Raw genomic sequence first — 18,846 nt, forward strand, 5'->3', positions numbered from 1 at the left:
AGAAGAGGTAACACCCCCTCCCGGGTCAGAGAAATTACCTTTTCAAGGTAAAAAACCTGCGGTCACTGAATATGTAACAGCTTATGTAACCTAAAGGATACAAAAGACGAAATTTTCAAACGGTTCCAGACCCACGTGGGCTTGGAACACCCAGAGCACTGAAATAAAAAACTTCTCGCTACACTTTCCTTGTCCTACAGGCATTTTTTTACCATTTTTAAATCTAAAGGAAGAATTTTTCCAACAAGGGTTGGTCTCTTCTCCCAAGTATCAAGTGACAGGACAAGTGGAAGTAGCCTCAGGTTGCATCAGGGGAGGTTTAGATTGCATATAAGGAAAAATTTCTTAACTGAAAGTGTTATCAAGTATTGGAATGGGCTGCCCAGGGAAGTGGTTGAATCATCATCCCTACGGCTGTTTAAAAGGTGTTTCGATGTGGTGCTTAGGGACATGGTTTAGTGGTGGACATGGCACTGTTAGGCTAATGGCTGGACTCAAAGATCTTAGATGTCTTTTACTGCCAAAATAATTCTATGATTCTGTGGTTTTCCTCAATGCCTCTCATGGACAAAAGGCAGCTGGGATTTAGTGATCTGCTAGCCAAAGTCCTACTGTGATGACCACCCCAAGAAAGCTCTATCAGCCAGATAGGCACTGGTTCTACAGGCAGGGTGGACTCCCATGCAATGTTCAGCCCCACAGAGACACCTGCCACCTACACACTGGCTCCAGTTGCTCAGCCAGTGATTCCCACATAGCTGCTCTCTGGTTTTCCCCTAAGATTGCTAGGATGGTATTTTCTTTCTTGAATCCTTGACCCATCAATTTCAAGAACTCAGCTACTGCTTCTAGCATTACTTTTCATACCACTATGGGAATGCTCTCACAGTTGTGCCGGTAGCCTGGTCCCAGGTCAGGCAGCAGTGTCCCATGAGGGCCCCCTGCACCTGGCAGCCCTTGCCATGGCATGGTGGGAAGCTCACAAGAGGGATTGTGGAGAGGAGTTTCACAGGTGGTCAAGTCATTCCTCAGGACCCATTTGCTTCTTCTGTCCACAGACTACAAAGAGAGGAGCTATTTCTTGTGCCTATCATCTTCCATTTTCTTTCATTGCCAATGGGCACTTTGCCCATAGCCACCTCACCCTGGTGGACAAGTTATGGAGGAGGACGGATGCTGTTAGGCAGTAGTTTATGTGACCCTTAAGAATAACTAGTTGTAATTTATCCTTCTGTCCCTCTCACCGTACCATAGAGCACAACTGAGAGGCAGAGGAAAATCTGTGCACAAATCTCCAGAGTCTGTGAGGCAGACGCAGCCAGGTGAACAATGTAAAGGTGAAGACTTCTTCCGCTGCTGTGACTGACAGCATTTTCTTCTCAACACGGGAAGCTGTGTGAGAGGGAACACCAGGTGACTTTGCTTCCTTATAGAATTAGCTGACCAGGAGCCACTCATTTGGGAGTACATCAGATTTGATCTATCTCCCTATTAAAATTTGGGTACAGATGCTTAGCATAGAGGGATTTATAGAGTTAATATGTCTTTGAATTCACTGATAGATCTGAAAAATTATACTTGTAAAATATTGTCTACTTATGTTCTAGACATTTAGGTTTTGGACAAAAGGAACAAGTACCTGACATACTGAAGAATGAGCTACTGTATTTAAACAGATGATTTGGGGTGCCTTCTTTCATTCTGGAACACACTCAAGGTGTACATTTGATAACAGCAGAGTTTTCAAGCAACGCTGACCGCTGTGATTCATAACAGAGCTTTTGTCAACAGTGAGGTCAGACCCAAAGTAAGAGGGAAATGTCACTGGCTAATCCCTTAAGCTAAAGGACTGACTTGACTAGACTGGATACTTTAGAAGAACAAAGTAAGCTAGAGCAGATGTGGATAAACTGAACTGGTGTACAAGTGCACACAAGCACAAAATCTGTATAAATTGAACTTGTGCCTTTGGTGATTATACATAAGCTAGAACAGGAGGATGACTTTTGCAGAGAATCTGCAATTTTTGCAACAGTCTTCACAGGACAAAATACCTAGGCATGTGTTATTTTGGATTACTGTCTGACCCAGTTTAGGACTGTTCATTTGGCAGTGTATTGTACTAAATTAAGTGGGATGACTGATAAAAGCCAAGTATTAAGGCAGACTGTTGGCTGAGCATTTGTGCAGGACATCTCGTTCCAGTTTGTCTTCACAAAACATACAACTGAACCATTTTAATCTGAGGTGTCAGCTGGACTGCTTGTACCATTGAACAGAATTATGTAAATATGGTACAATTAAGCAAATACTATACAAAATATTAAACATCATCTATCTTCCTTACTCGGTGCTTCCTGTCTTGTTTGTGCCAAAATATCTTCATGTTCATTTTCTTTTAGGAACAAAGTGAGCACTAATGCCGTGTTGTCATCTGAGAACATTTTATGCTACCTTAATAATTGACCAGAGAAGACAACAGTTTTACTTTAATCCAGAAAGGCTAGGTGAGACTTGATAAGGAGAGTAGCCTGCAACCTATCAAGTGGAGAAAGACCACCCCAATGCAAAGAAACCCAACTCTGAAAGCCAGTAGCCTCTCAGAGCTGTTTCAGGTGCCAGGGTTAAACTTTTAGAAGGCTGCAAGCTGTAAATAAAGTATAAACTGAGCACCCAGGTTTTAGCTCCAGGCTGCATTGCCCTTCCCAGCTGCCCAGAAAGCAAATAACCTTTGTTTAATTTTCAAGTTTGAAGGGAAGCAAGACTGTTCTGTAAAAGCTAAGGCCCTGTCTTGTCTGTTCCTCGTCCCCGGACCTATATGTTCTGGGACAAATCTCATTAAGACCTCGACACCTTTTCTAATAAGCTCACAACTTACCTTAAATTAAAACACCTCATGCAGATTAAGCTGTATAAAGACTTCTATAGTAGTATGAAATCATTTTTAGATTCCAGTTGCCTTTTAGAGGGGAAAAAAAACCCCTAACAAAATATAGAATAACAGAATGAATTAATCGCTGAATACAAGACGAGAATCTAGACCTTTTTCTTTTGAAGTGAGTAGGAAAGAGATAGATAAAGGTAGTCTGAGATTTGAAAAAAAATTTCTTAACCTGTTGTAGTGGGTTTCTGTGGCTAGGTTTTGGTAGTAGGGGGGCTACAAGAGTGGCTTCTGTTAGAAGCTGCTAGAAGCTTCCCCTGTCCTGTGGAGCCAATGCCAGCCAGCTCAAGGACAGGCTTCCTGCTGCTGGCCAAGGCCAAGCCAATCAAGACTAATAATAACACCTCTGTGATAACATATTTAAGAACAGAGGGTTATTGAGCAGAAAGAATTCCAACCAGGAAAGAGCGGAGTGAGAACATGTGAACAACAAGGTGGACACCAAGGTCAGTGCAGGAGGGGCAGGAGGTGCTCCAGGCACCAGAGCTGAGGCCCCTGCAGCCTGTGGTACAGAGCATGGTATGAGAAATAAATAATCCAGTTTTATTATAAGTAAATTGTTTTAAGTGGAAAGCAGGGGGTGTTGGGATTTTTTTCTTCTCTTTCATTTAATTTCAGGAATTTTAGGAGCCTCGTGGAGATTGTAAGGTGAAAGGCCCCATCAGGGCTTGACACCAAGGGAATGTCGCAGTCGGGGTAGAATAAAATATATAAAAATGGAAAATATACCCTGGCCACGTGGCTGGCCTTTGTGTGCAGAGGGACGTCATCAATCAATCACGAGGGAGGGTGACACCCCCTCCTGAATTCAAAAAATTACCTTTTAAGGTAAAATACCTGTTACCTGTTGAATATTCAACAACTTAGGTGGCCAAGGGTACAAAGAGGGCATGTTTTTCAAACCACGTGTGCTTTTTCCGGGTGTGTGGCTTGGGACTGCACCCAGGGCTGCAATAAAGGATTTCTTGCTGCAAGCTTCCTTGTCCTGCAAGTATTTTTTGGCCATTTCATAAATTGAAAGGAGAGATTTTTCTCACAATGGTGGAGCAGCTGTGCCACTGCAGTCCATGGAGGACCATCGGGGTGCAGAGACGCACCTGCAGCCCATGGAGGAGCCCATGCTGGAGCAGGGGGATGCATGAAGAAGGCTGTGACCCTGTGGCAGGCCCAAGATGGAGCAGTGTCCTGCTGGAGACCTGCAGCCCGTGGAGAGGGAAGCCCATGCTGGACCAAGTTTTCCCCGGGTAGGACTTGTGGCCCCTGTGGGGGACCCACAGTGGAGCAGCTCATTCATGAAGGACTGAGCCCATGGAAGACTGACCCACGGGACAGCAGTTTGGGAAGAACTCTTGCCCATGGGATGGACTCACGTTCAAGAGGTCCATCAAAGACTGTCTCCCGTGGGAGGGACCCCACAGGAGCAGGGGAAGGACTCCTCTCCCTGAGCAGTGGCAGAAACAACAACTGACTGTAACCCCCATTCCATGTCTCCCTGTACTGCTGGAGGGGGAGGAGGTAGAGTTTGGAAGGAAGGAGGGGTGGGGGGAAGGTATTTTTAAGATTATTTTACTTCTCACTCTTTTGCTCTGATCCTGTTTGTAATAAATTCAGTTAATATCCTCACTTCACTTCTTTTGCCTGTGATGGAGACCTCTCCCAGCTCTTAAATCATGAATCCTTCACTGTTTTTTTTTCTCTTCTCTGTCCAGTTGCAGATGGGAGTGAGCAGCTGTAGTGAGTACCTAGCATCCAGCCAGGGTCAAACCACTACACCTGTATAAAATTGTGCAGATCCTTTTGTACATTTATTATCTTACCTTTGTAAATCTCGAAGGACAGTGTATAGAAGAGTCCTGTTTCAGGTTGTTATAAGTCAATCTCCCCTCTCCATGTTAACAGCAGCATTTCATGGATGGAAGTACTATTGTGGAATTTCATTAGAATTAGTCCGGTTCTTTTATTAGGTAGCATTCAGTCCAGTGAAAATTTATAGTAGTGCTAGGTGGTGCTGCTAGTATATATTCTTCCAATCTACGATGAAAAATGATGCATGCTGAATAACCTCTTGCCAGAAAGAAGGGCAAACACTAAGCACAAGGCAAGAATGTTGCAAAGGCAACAAAACAGAGCAGCTGGTTGGCATTGGGTAACCACATAATTTGGATCAACAAATCCTATGGTGTGCTGTTTCCTTTGTTGATAAACCCATATTTTTCAGCAATGACTCCCTCTGAATTGCTTCAAAAGCTGTATTAAGAGTATTGTGCTTTTTTTTAAAGAAGTCATAAGGGAAGGCTTTTGTCCAGTTTTCTTAGAAAATAATTGTTTTTTTAGACTGAGACATTAGCACAGTTGTCAGCAGTTAAAGATCTGTTAAAAAAAAAAAAAGGTAAAAACATATAGCACCTAACTTTTTCTAATAACAGAAGAAATAACGGGGTGTGTTTCATAGTTATGAAGTATATTACAGGGACTAAATAAATTCTTTATATGATACTGTTAAAAAGCCAAGACGTCCATAATTTAAGATAATGTATTCTTTACTAGGTGTCAAAGCTGTTTGGCATTTTGTATTTAAAACCCATCTTTCAAAGCAATCTAGAGTTAGTTTACTTAAGCAAAAAAGATGCAGGGTCATGTCTCAAGTGCTTTGTATCCTGATGACCTTAGAAACTGTTGAGATCAAAGAAAGACATCCTTAGACTAATTTATGAATGACTGTAACTCTTCTAACCCTAAAAGAGATTGGATAACAGAGCTTGTGAAGGAAGTTGTTCATCTTGAAGTAACATGACAGGTATAGTTAAATAAACTGCAAATGTATTTGCAAATGTTACATTGCTGATTCCTAGTAATCACTTGCTCTTTTCAAACAGCTGCATAGAACTAGATCTACCTTAAGTTTTCCCTCAAAAAACTGCTGAATTTTAAAATTGCTACTGCAAAAATATAAATAGTACAAATAACTTAGTTCTCTACTGCAGTCTGAGTTGAATTGTAAAGCAGTGACTTATTGAGAATAAACTTATGCCTTTCATAGATCAGATTAATATTCTATTAGCTGTGTAGGAGGGAAAAACTCTCACCACCAGGCTCTTCTGTGTGCTCTGCAATGACCTTCATTGTGTTTCATCCAAAGCCTTCATAAGTTTTACAAACATTGATAAATACTAAACTTTTTAAGATAGTTATAATTCAGTCAATTAATATGCAAATGCTACTCTAAGCCTGTAGCACACTGACTTTGTTTTGACAAAGAACAAAAATATTCTCCTTTTAAAAATGCTAGGCACACTCCCATCCTTATGGGTAGATACACTACTGCATATGCAATGATGAGAAATCCTTTAATCATTACTAACCAATAACAGGGAAGCAAAAGATTGTATTTAATTCTTTATTAAGCATTTTTATTAATAAGTATTGTTATTTGGGGCATGCATAATAACACTGCAACAATTATATCTATCATAGCGTTACAATAAGAAACGATCTGAAACCTTGCATTTTTGCATTTTGTGAGCGGTGTTTACTGCTTCTGCAGTCTTACTTGGGATCCAAACCAATTCTCCCTGGTAAGTCAGGCTGATAAAACAATCCACCTTGAAAAATGACCAGGCAAGATTTTGGCACAAACTGCTGTAAGCTACGTTACACCAGGGGATGTCACCAGTGAAGACACAATACCAAAATTTGTGCTGCAATTGGAATTATACCTGGAAAAGAAATAGAGTAATTCACCATCCAGCAATTATTTGGAAATAAGACAGTAAATAACACAGATGTAATTATTGTTTATAATCTTATTTGTTGTTATTACTGGAGGAAGATATATGGATATGTTCTTTGCCTATACAGAACCAGTCATAGTAAACAGCATCATTTAAAAACAGAAACCTATTGAAATGCCAATGCATAGAATAAAGACAGTCAATTGTCTGGGACAAACCATGCTAGATGACTGATTTGTGACACTCTAAGACACTGCCATTCTTTGCTGTAATTCTGCCCATTTATTTGGGGTAAATGCCACAGCAGCAGAATGGAGCATGTGCTTAAGTGTTAGCTATTCCATTTTCAGCTAAACACCAGACTTCCCACCAAAACACATATATGTGGGCACCAGCATGTGTCTGCCAACACTGCTGCAACAATGGCAACATGCAGCAGAGAAGGGATAAACAGTGTGAAGCAATTATCACTGCAGCAGTTCTTCCCGTGGACTGGCATCCCTGCAAGTACGAGGAGACTGTACCTTTGGAAAGGCAAGTGCCGCAAAACATGTAAGAGGTAACAACCTTTGCATTTTCAGCAATGTGTAAGATAAGGACAAAGTTTCACCTCTTTTATTGGAACTGCACTGGTAGAAGCTCACACCAGCAGCTGCCAATACTGACATCTAATGCATAAGTGAATTCTAATGCATAACTGCATCAGAATCTAATGTATAAACACATTATCCTGAGACATTATATAAGCCATTCATAACTCTTTCTTTGCACAGACTAAAAGCTGTAGAAAACATGAGAAGAACATATATGTGTATTTACTGAGGAGGAAAAGATGATTTTGTACCACCAAGCCACAATTCTTTCTAAATGGATGAAGTATATTTCTAGTCTTGCCTGTAGTATAAAAATGGTGTTTGGTAACACAAATTCAAATGAAAACTAAGAAGAAATGCACAATATAGTTAACTGACATGGGCATCCTGCACTCCCTAAAATTTAAGTCAAATTATTTCTGAATAATTTTATTTTTGAATACTCCTCCTACTGAAGTAGGACCCCTTAAGGATGAAAACCTATTTATGTAGATAACTAGTATAAGACTGACAGGGCAATATGACCAATCTGAACTGCTGTCATTGGACTGACTTACGGATAATTCAAATTCCTCTACTTTCAATGCAGAGAGCTCCTCTTCAATGGGGTATTAAATGAATTTTTTTATTCACAGTATGTAGTTCACAGAACACAAGGAAAGATAATTTTTACTAGAGAGAAAAACTTATAAAAGGAAAAGAATGTAAATATTTCCATCTTTTCCACCTGTACATCTCAATATTGCATGTGTATTAATATAAATTTAAGCCTTTAAACAGAAACACAGCAGTGTATCACAAGAGATCTAAAACCCTTCCCCAGTTTCAGAATCAGGATGGTATGGACAGGCATTACCAAACAATGCTGCATTTGAAACAGCAGATCCTGCTGAAAATCTGTCTCCTGGCTCAAAATCATTGATACAGTTAATTCTCTTAAATTTTATCCTTTTTAAATCCTTCTATCAAAAGCAACCTTCCCCTCCAAAATACTTATTTGCAAGAGTAAACATACACAAAGTTCTCATCAGTTAAAAACCTGCTATAACTTAGAAATGTTATTCTTCATGCTTTTAAAGCCCTTGCACATGCAGCAGAAAATGAATGCTACAACTGGGTCACATCACGTAAAAATAATTTTGGAAAACTATTTTTCATTGCAAAACATGTCAATTCTGTAAACAACAGAGTACAACTTCATTTCTCTATTAGATCTTATCTTAAGCAGAGGCAAGAAGCAGTAAGAATTAGCAGATTATAGGAGAGAATGAAGTATAAACTCCGTATTTGACAGCTTGACTTTAAACATGAAGAATATAGAATCACAGAATAATTTTTCTGGCTGGAAGAGACCTCAGGAAGTTACAGTCCAATCTCCTTCTCAGAGCAGAGTTAACACTAGACTGCGATCAGGCAAAAAAGGTTTAAACCAAAATGCACCTTCCCTATTAAAGCAATTGAACTGGGTACATAGTTATGTAACACCAGTAAAATGAATACTTTTTAATTACGTGCATATTCAACAAGAAAAATTGAGCATCTGGGTAGCTGAACATACATAGTGTACATACCTAACCTCTTCTTGCAGTCATGTACACTTAATGAGAAAACTTCTTCAAATTAAACAATGCCTGTTCTATGGGAAAGTTTTATACAAGAGTCTAGCTCTTCTAAGCACAGGCTGCACTGGTCACTGTGCAAAATTCCAGACCTCTGAAAAGATATTACATATTTTCACCTAATACTGTGGCAAAACTATATAATCATCAGAAGCATGAAACAAGTGTGAAAACTCATACATCAAGTTCTCATTTTTAATTTAGTAATTATTGAATGGTTTCAGAGCAGGCACTACATTGCTTCAAACACAATCAAGTATCTTTGAAATAATGTTGAAAAATAACCTCTTCACCTCAGTATACACACGCGCATATACACACACGTACACAAATTAATTTATAAAATCTGTACATACGTATTTTTTAGGAAGCAACTCAAAGAACCATACCACAAAAAATTACCTTCTGTACTCTGACACACCATAAATTATAATCCATTTTTCTTAGGATAGGGTTTAAGGACACGAAATGCCATGCAGTACTATTTAGTAAAAAATGAACTAGTAAATAAATTTATCTATTCAGTGCTAAAAGAAAACACAGAATTCCTTAAATAAAACAAATGGAAATTTGTCAGAAATAGTTATTATCCTTGAGCTAGGCAGGCCCCAGTTATTTGCATAAACTGAAGCTTTATCCCCTTTGTAGAAAACAGCAAGGAAGTGTATTACTATGGAAATCCAGGATACTTTATTTCCTTTTCCTGGAGGCAAAGCTGGTTCAAGAAAGGAGTATCCTTGTTGAATCTGAGTCTGAAAGTCCATCATCTTGATTAGTTGCTTCATAATCACCCACATTATCAGCTAATTCAACATCTTGATCGTCATTGCTCTCTGCGCTGTAATCAACTTCTTCAAGGAAGCGAGGCTCATCTTCATCCAGAATGTACGTAGTGGGGCTATAATGAACAAGAAGTTCAACATGAATCACGTTGAAAGTTTTACCTGGAGTAATGCATTCAGACTATGCCCTGTCCCTTTCCTGACATACAATGATATAAAAATTATCTCAGGAAAGCAGCAGTTTTTCTGAAATAGTATTGATTTTTTAATTGTGTGCAAAACAACTGGGAGGCAAAGCCATGTTTGTAAGACCTTGAATTAATTAATCAATCATATACAACTTGTTATTCAAATGTGCCATGACAAATTAGCTACACTAATGGTCAGTAAGAACTTGATGTAAATACAGCACTGTCAGAAGTTGCTGCAGAAGAATACAACTACGTAGCCATTGGTATAGAATATATAGCAAACTTAAAAACAGTCTAAAAATTCAGTTGTGAAACCTCTGTATTAAAACGCACATTTTACTGAAAAGCATTGTGAGCAATTACTTTATAAATATCAGAGATGACAAAACAAGGAGTTGTGGTTATAACTAATGTTAAGTTCCCACATGAATCCCTTAACTCATATCAGGTTCTCACACATTTGCATACAGGTAAAACTTAAAATTTGTTAAGCCTTGTAACTGAGGCAATGAACTAAGGAACTGAGCTACCACCTACAGAATGGTCTGCGGCCTTAACTAATGGTCTACAAGAATAAGAGGATTAACACCTTTAGTGTTAACTGGAAAAAGGTTAAAATACAACTTTCTGATGCTCTCACCTGCCCAGAACAGAAGTGGGGAAAAAGAAAAAGGGAAAAAAGTGTTTTCCAGACCCAGTTTTACTAACCTCACTTAGGACATAAAAAGCTATCTGCTTAAAAGCACTGTAGTGCCTTCAGAAAGCTTCATAAAAGAGTTTGGCGAAATAAACACTTGAAGAAAAGTACCAAGATCAGTGTTTACAGAGCCATTGTGCTGTCTACTCTTTTATATGGATCTGAATCATGGGTCATCTACCACCACCACCTTCGTCTCCTAGAATGCTTCCATCAATGCTGCCTCCGTACAATCCTAAACATCCACTGGTCAGATTATGTGACCAACACATCTGTTCTAGAACAAGTAGCAGTCACAAGTATTGAGGCCATGTTGCTGAGAACACAGCTGTGCTGGGCAGGGCACATCTCAAGGATGAAGGACCACCGCCTGCCTAAGATCTTGCTTTATGGTGAACTTGCCACTGGCTGCTGCAAGAGAGGAGCCCCAAAGAGAAGATACAAGGACTCCCTGAAACAACATCTCAGCCTTGGCCATATTGATCAACATAACTGGTCTACTCTGGCCTCCAATCGGAAGGTCTGGAGACACACTATCTTTAATGTTGCTGATGCTTATGAGAAGGCACACAGGATCACTCTTGAGTAGAAAAGACAACGCAGAAAGAATCGTGTCTTGCAGAATATACCACCTAAGGAGTCTTTCTGCTCTGCCTTTTGCAACGGGACATGCCTGTCTCGTATTGGCCTCATAAGCCACCAACGTTCTTGTAACAAATGCGGGTAGAGCCCTTCCCAAATCTTCATTTGCGAAGCCCAGCCATGATTCCTAAATATTTCGTAAGTATTTTCGTATTCAGATTAAGCCCTAAGAAGGTTTTGTAATACATTTTACCTAATAAACAAATCATACAGAACTCATACAAATAGTGAGGATGTTCTTATTGAAAAACATCACACAGAACTTGTAGAAACGTTTGTGTATTAATTTTGATGAATCTTCTCTTAAGGCATATAAAAACCTAGATTGGCTGTGGCTTTGTAATTAAAAGGACTAATCACTGCTTCTTTCTAAACCTTAAGGAGCTTAAATGCACCACTTGAAATCTGCAATCTCTGTTGAATATAAATATATTTCACAGTATTCTTCCTCTACCTGTAGCCTCAATGACATGCACACTGTAATGTTTTGTGCTGTCAATAGTTAATTCTAATATCAGGACAAGAATTGTTCCCTATCTTAGAGGAAAAAAAATTATGTTCAAAACAATCTGTATCATGGTTCACTAAATAAGCCTGTACTCAATAAGCTATGCAAAAAGGAAATCTTCACAAAGCTAAATACTTTACAGGTTATTTAAGCTGTACTAGGGTAACAACCCATTATGCTGGTTAACGAACTGGCTGTTTAAAATAAAATTATTTCCATTTAGAAGAGACAAAGAATGAAGAAAATAATCAGAATCTTTGCTGAGTCTCTTTAATTTCACAAATGGGGAACCCAACACACACTAAGGGTACATGCTTTGCATGAGGAATGTGTGGTAGAATCAGCAAAGGAATACAATTTTTCTGTGCTTTCGTCCTGTGACACTTTCTGCCCTACGAAGTCACTACCTACCAACACTTTCTCTAAGGAAAAAAGAAGCTAGGAAAATAAAAAGTTTAAATGTTTCATTTGTTAAAAGAAACAAATGATAGAGATTTCACCAGATGTATCACAGTCTGACAAATCCACAGCTTTTTTGCAATTTCTGCTTCTAATCCCTTAACACAGGTATTGATTCATTAGCTTTTGTACGCAAGGAATTCACACTGCAGTTGGAGAACAGATTGTGTAAATCAACTGACAAGAAACAGAGCATTTAAATCTGAATGTTGGCCCAATATTAGTAATAATTCTGAACACTGAAATAGAAAACTACAATGAGCTATGAGAAGGACAAACATTTTACTAACCAATGACAATGGGATGTTTAATGCATTACTGTCAACACTTCTAAAAATTCATGTTAGTGAGGTATAATATAGGACATAAAGCTCCTAAAAATTCTATCCACTCTTTTTAATAAATGTCATTATTTGGATATTGAACTAACATAGTTGATCCAGTTAAAAGAGAGCAACCAACAAAGTCTACCTTAGGGAAAAAACCACAGAACTGGATGCAGAAGCAAACCACATAGTTTATCTCTTCAGTGTCCTGCCAGTTCATATAACATATCCTATGTTATATTGTGTTGAAAAACACACAGGTATATTTACTCAATACACTTTTTTTGATACTTGTATAAATTGATTTTACATACTTACGCATGTGTAAGCCTGTAGGCATGCCCCTAACTTCTAGAAATTCAGGCACTGAGAACAGTTATAAAGTTGGAATGTCCGCTGTAACACATTTTAGACATTCGCTCTGGCACATGTACATCCAAAACTGAGGGATGCTTTTGTTGTCATTTTACATTTAATAAAATAAAAATCATTATCATAGTTTATTTTCTTTCTTCAAGAAAAGTAGCATTAGAACAGATACTATTTAGAAAGCTAAATAAATCTTTAAAATAAAAACTAGCTCTGAAGTCTGTTTCATAATAATCCCACCTTTCTACTACCATATAAAGCAATATACCATGACTTCTCAATCATTTATTACAGAAAATAAATGTTACCATAATATTTATTACGATTATTTTTCCACTGTCCCTTTCTTGAATTTCCATTCCTCACAAAATTGTATCCAAGTACTTTCTATATAAAGGAAAAACCTGTGTCACATAGCACTCGTGTATGTTTGCTTTCCTATGACGCATTTTCTTCTGATATAGCAAATGTTAACCTTACATATTTAACTTTTCAGCAATCTCTATTCTAAAGGTTACTATAAATCTGCAAAGTGTAATTATTACTCCGCTATTTTAGTGAGGCTGGGTCACAAGAAATGCAGCAATCAAAACACCTGAAAAAATTTCTTGCTGTTTAATCAAATTCTTTATCTGTTTCCCTGCTGCTCCCCATCTTCACCATATCTTGTTACAATATATTTTTAGCTGCTATCATGCTGATTCTATGGGTTTTAATTTCCTAAGCCTTCCCTTGGGGTCCTTCTAATTAACTTGCTCTATAATCCTTCTTCCTCTACCACTACACCTCCCACTTTTCCTTTTAAAATGAAACTATTATTTTTCTCGGGTTAGCAGAGGTTGTTTATCCCATAACTACAGTACTGTAATGTAAGGGATGCCACAATCTTTGTATTTTCTTTGAAGTCATGGTTGTTAAAAGAGAATACTATATGAAATTCTGAAGTTCTGCATATCTTAACTAAACAATATTTTATGGGTAAAAAGATGAACTCCTGACTAACATATCAGATATAATACTATGGTCTTCATGCTTATGAAGAACTTTAAGAATACCTCTTTCATTTAAAAGAGTATTTTCTCTATCACCTGCCATTGAATACACCAAGAATTAATACAACTGTTTTCTAAAACGTATTTTAATTATTAATTAAAACATACTTTAGTTGTTAAGGTCAGTGAGGGACACAGAAACAGCAGTGACAGTGGTAACAGCAGCAGCAGCTGAGTTCTGGAGGCTGAGTGCTGGAACAAGCTGCGCAGGGCGTTCCTGCAGTCAGGGAAATGTGAGTAAGAGCTGAGAGACCCAAGAGGAACTGTCAGCTCTCAAGAGGCTGATGTGGCACGAGTGTTGCCAGCAGATTTAAATGGCCTCACAGAGTGGCAGAAGTCAGTGCTGCAGCAGTCAGAGCATGGCACAGCAGTTCTCAAGGAAGGGCACGTCGGAAGTGCCACTTAATCCTATTCAGGAAGGAAGAGGAAGGAGCCTTCTTCTGTAGCGGAAATGGCACCTACATGTCACAGTTGCCAGGCTGGAGATGAAACCCAGAGAAACCACAGCCACCTTGGTACAAGTCTAGACCCAAACAGACTTGAAGACCAAAAGACTCTCAGCTGCAGGGAACTCCAGAATCTGAAAGTCCCCCTGGCACCTGAAGGCAGAAGTGGGTATCATGGGTGCAAGTGTGCCCAGACAGATCACATGCTTTTGAGCAGGTTGACGTGTTGTGTGAGAAGCTCGCCAGGCAGCATACTATCTGGGAATCCAATGACACTGACAGTGAGACCAAGTCCACGCTAGGCAAGTTTGCAGATGACACAAATCTGAGCAGTGCAGTTGACACAACAGAAGGATGGGATGCCATCTAGAGGGACCCAGAAAGTATGAGAATTGGGCCCATGAGAACCTCATGAAGTCTAACAAGTCCAAGTGCAAGATGCTGCACTGGGAACAGGTGATGCACTGGAACAGGTTGACCAGAGAAGCTGTAAATGCCTCATCCCTGGAAGTGTTCAAGGCCAGGCTGGATGACACTTCGAGCAACCTGATCTAGTGGGCTGCATCCCTGTCCATGACAGGGGGGTTGGAACTAGATGATTTTTAATGTCCCTTCCAATTCAAACCATTCTATGACTCTATGATTTTTTATATTACAATACCTTCCTATGTGTTTTCTTATTTACATTAATGCTCCAAACATACTAAAATTTAATAAACCTGTTCACTAACATAGTATAATCTTTCAAAGTAAAATTTTAATTGTCCTTAAAAGATATAGTTGGATTTTTCATTATCCATATGACTCAATTACAGAGAAATTAATCCACAAGGAAGACACAACTATTACCAACTTCAATCCCCATGCAGTCCAGAAGTTTTCTGAAACTACAGGGGATGTGTCTACATTTTAAAACTTTGGAACAAAAGATTAAGAAATCATCTTTCCCTGTCAAAGTACGGAGAGTTGCAGCTACTTCGGGAGTTGGGAAAGGAAGGAGAGAAAAATCTGAAGAACAAATGATTCCTTTTAAAACTATATTGTCGGGGAGAAAAAAATCTTAGATGAGAAAGAGAGTTAGGACATATCACAAAGGAATTGTTTCTCCATACTCTCCCTTTTAATTTCTTTTTTAGGGTCTATATTCTCTTTTAGGGATCAGCAATGCTACTACAGTAGGCAACATCACACATGCAATTGCATGTGCTGTCCCCTTCAGCAGCTCTCCTCCATGTGTTTTTCATAAGTAGTAAGGATATTTTCTCAAGGGAATTTCCAAGGCTAAAGAGGAGAACATATGCAACTCTTTTCTAAAACCTAAGAAACTAGATATCCAAATCCCATTTAAGTTGTATTTTTAAGTATCTTCACTTTTAGAGTTACAAAATTTTACTCCACACTTTCTTTGTGCTGTCACTCTGAAATACATTTTGTGATACTCAATACTGAATCAAATTAGTTGGGATTCATCAATCACTGAATGTAGCCTATAGTAATATCTGGATCATACCACAAGGAGTAAAAGAAAACCTTAAAGAATGGTATGAAGAATATACAACCGGTTCATCATACTTACTTTTTTTTATTTGTTTGTTTGTTTTTTTCCTAGGTTTCTAGTTTCTTTATTTTGCCTTGTAGAAGACAAACAGTACTCTGACGCCACAGTCTACACAGAACTAAAAGCAATCACATTCATTTAGGTCCGAGAAGGGGCCTGGTGCATGGGCACTGCTACCAGACCCACCAGTGGAATGAATTCTGGGTCTAATTTTTAATAGTTTTTTTCCTAGCATTTTGAAAAGGATACACAGCACAAAGGCTGCAGCATAAGATGCCATGTTTTTTACAATGTGGTACTCCTAAGGTACTAGAAGAAAGGCCAAAAAAAGCTCAAACCTTGCAGCAGAGTAAGAAGGAAAAAACTTTCACTCCTAGATGAAGGAGATTAGATGTATGCAAATGTCTGGGTAAAGTTTAGGAGTTATTAAGTGGGAGCAAAATAAAATAGGACAAATCTAGTTTCCTTCTGACAGCCTAGAGAGAAATGCTTTGCAAGACCTTGGATGCACTCTCACTCCTTGCCTCACCAGTCTGTTGCGCTTTCTTAAGTGTAAGACTAAGGGCAGGAAATGGATTTTTCATCAAGTTTTTCCTTTCCCACAGCTCCTTTTGGCTGTCTGCTTTTTCTACCATTTTCTAGACATGCTGAGTCCCAAAGCTCAGACTGCTTCGCTGCTATAATTAAATCAAATTAACAAACAAAACCACACCATGTTCTAGAACACATCAATGAGCCTCAAAAGAATCACTGAAATGGCTAGCATTTCCAAAAAAAGGTCAACTTTTTGAGCAAAGGATAAGTCTAGTAAGTCCTAACAGTTATTATTGCAGTCACGTGTTTTTGTTTTATTGCATACAGACCCTAACAAACCTGTCAGCACAACAACTATAACTCTTAATACAATAGTAGTATTACGTTTAGTTTAATCTTCCATTTGGAACTGAGGGGAAAAAATGCAAAGGGAACAGGAGCTTGACTGCATAAGTTCTGAGGGAGACAAATGCAAGTAGACTGTGATTTTTAGAACCTTGTATTCCAATTACTTAAATTAGTACTCAAATTTGAAGTGCCCACAATACCAGCATTAAGTGCCTTTCGAGAAGAGACTTAAAAATGGTTCCCCCTTTTCACAGAATGGCTGAAGTTAGATGAGACCTCTGGAGGTCATCTAGTCCAACATCCCTGCTCAAGGAGGGCCACCTATAGCAGGTTGCCAAGGATGACATCCAGACAGCTTTTGAGCATCCCTAGTGATAAGCACTCTATATTCTCAATGGGAAGCTTGTTCCACTATTTGAGCATCCTCACAATAAAAGTATAGATAACCATTTTTCATGGTTTAGGAACACTACTCCCCAATTCAGTGCCCCCCAGCAAGACTCTCCCAAACCAGATGCCACTTGCTTGCTCCCCACCCCCTCCTGCTCAGGTTGAGATAAGAACAATTTACTGGAAAAAACAATATGATATGAAAGGAACAATAGCAGCAACAATGTTATTAACAAAAGGTACAAGACAAAGAAACAATTTACATGGAAAGTGAAACACCACCAAACTCCCTGTCATGCCTTCTCTCCTCCCAGCTGGAAAAGAGAGTCCCTTACTCCTGACTCTGGCAAATCACATGAGATAGTATTGAATAACAGTGGGGTCTGGTCATGCCCCCTTCCAGCTATTGTAAAAAATTAACCCTGTCCTGGCCAAAACTAGGACACACCATGTACATAATGGTTAAATGGAATTTCCTCTGTAGTTTGTGCTCATTGCCTCTTAGCCTGTCATCAGACATCACTGGAAAGCACGTGGTTCTACCTTCTTTACAACCTCCCTTTAAGTATCTGTACACATCAATAATATGCCTCCTGAGCCTTCTCTACTCCAGACTAACAGTCCCTGCTCTCCCAGCCGTTCCTCCTATGGAAGGTACATCAGTCCCTTCACCAATTTAGGGGGCTCTCACTGGACTCCCTCCAAGACACTCCTGTACTGAGGAATCCAGAGTTGGACACAGTAGTCCAGCTGTGCAGGCCTTGTCAGTGCTGAGGAGAGGGGAACGATCACATTCCTTGAATCACCATGTTGAACTCCTCCTAATGCAGCCCAGGATATCATTAGCCTTCTTTGAAGTCAGGGCATATTGCTGCCTCATGTTCAACTATGGTCGTGGTCTCCACTATGATCCCCACTCCCTTTTCTGCAAAGCTGCTTTCCAGCTGATCAGCCCCCATAATGTACTAGTGCCTGGGTTTGTTCCTCCTTATGTGCAGGACTTCACACTCAGTGTTGAACTTCATGAAATTTCTGTTAGCCCACTTTTACAGCCTGTGAAGATTCCACTGGATCAGCCACTTCTACTTTGGTGTCATCTGGATACTTCAGATGGAACATTCCACCCCAGTGTCCAGGTCATTACTGCAGATGTTGAACAGGGCAGTAGCCAGTATAGTGCCCCTGGGTACAAAGCTACTTACTGGCCTCCAGCTAGACTTTGTGCTACTGATCACTGTCCTCTGGGCTCAGTCATTAAGTCAGTTTTTCAATGCATCTCACTGTTTGCCCATCCAGCCCATACTTCATCAACTTCTCTATAAGGATTCCACGGCAGAGAGTGTCAAAAAACTTACTGCGATCAGAGCTGACAATATCCACTTTATCCCCCGTGTCTAACAAGCCAGTCATTTCCTTGTAGAAGGTTATTAGGTTGGTCAAGTATGACTTCCTTTAGTGAATCCATGTTGATTATTCATGATCACCTCCTCTTCATGTGGCTGGAAATACTTTCCAGAATTAGTTCTTTCATTACCTTACCAGGGATCAAGGTGAGACTGACCAGCTTGTAGTTTCCTGCATCCTCCTCCTTGTTCATAGGTATGACATTTTCTTTCCTCCAGTCTTTAGGCACCTGGCCCAGTCGTCATGATCATTCAAA

The 18,846-nt window shown here is 39.3% G+C and overlaps 1 protein-coding gene across 7 annotated transcripts in view; it reads right to left on the reverse strand.

Annotated features, from left to right (window-relative positions):
- Positions 1-9,051: 9,051 nt before the first annotated feature.
- AGTPBP1 (ATP/GTP binding protein 1) overlaps positions 9,052-18,846 on the reverse strand; it is a 56,565-nt gene continuing 46,770 nt past the window's right edge. For 6 of the 7 annotated variants that reach the window (XM_027634330.1, XM_027634336.1, XM_027634335.1 and 3 more), the window contains one exon: positions 9,052-9,782. In XM_027634330.1, the coding sequence (XP_027490131.1) occupies positions 9,605-9,782 (178 nt within the window). In that variant the 3' untranslated portion in view covers positions 9,052-9,604. The remainder of the gene's footprint in view (positions 9,783-18,846) is intronic. The other variant, XM_027634338.1, reaches the window with a different exon arrangement.

This window comes from Corapipo altera, unplaced genomic scaffold (genome assembly GCF_003945725.1).
Source record: "Corapipo altera isolate COAL_440 unplaced genomic scaffold, ASM394572v1 61411, whole genome shotgun sequence".
Lineage (NCBI taxonomy): Eukaryota > Metazoa > Chordata > Aves > Passeriformes > Pipridae > Corapipo > Corapipo altera.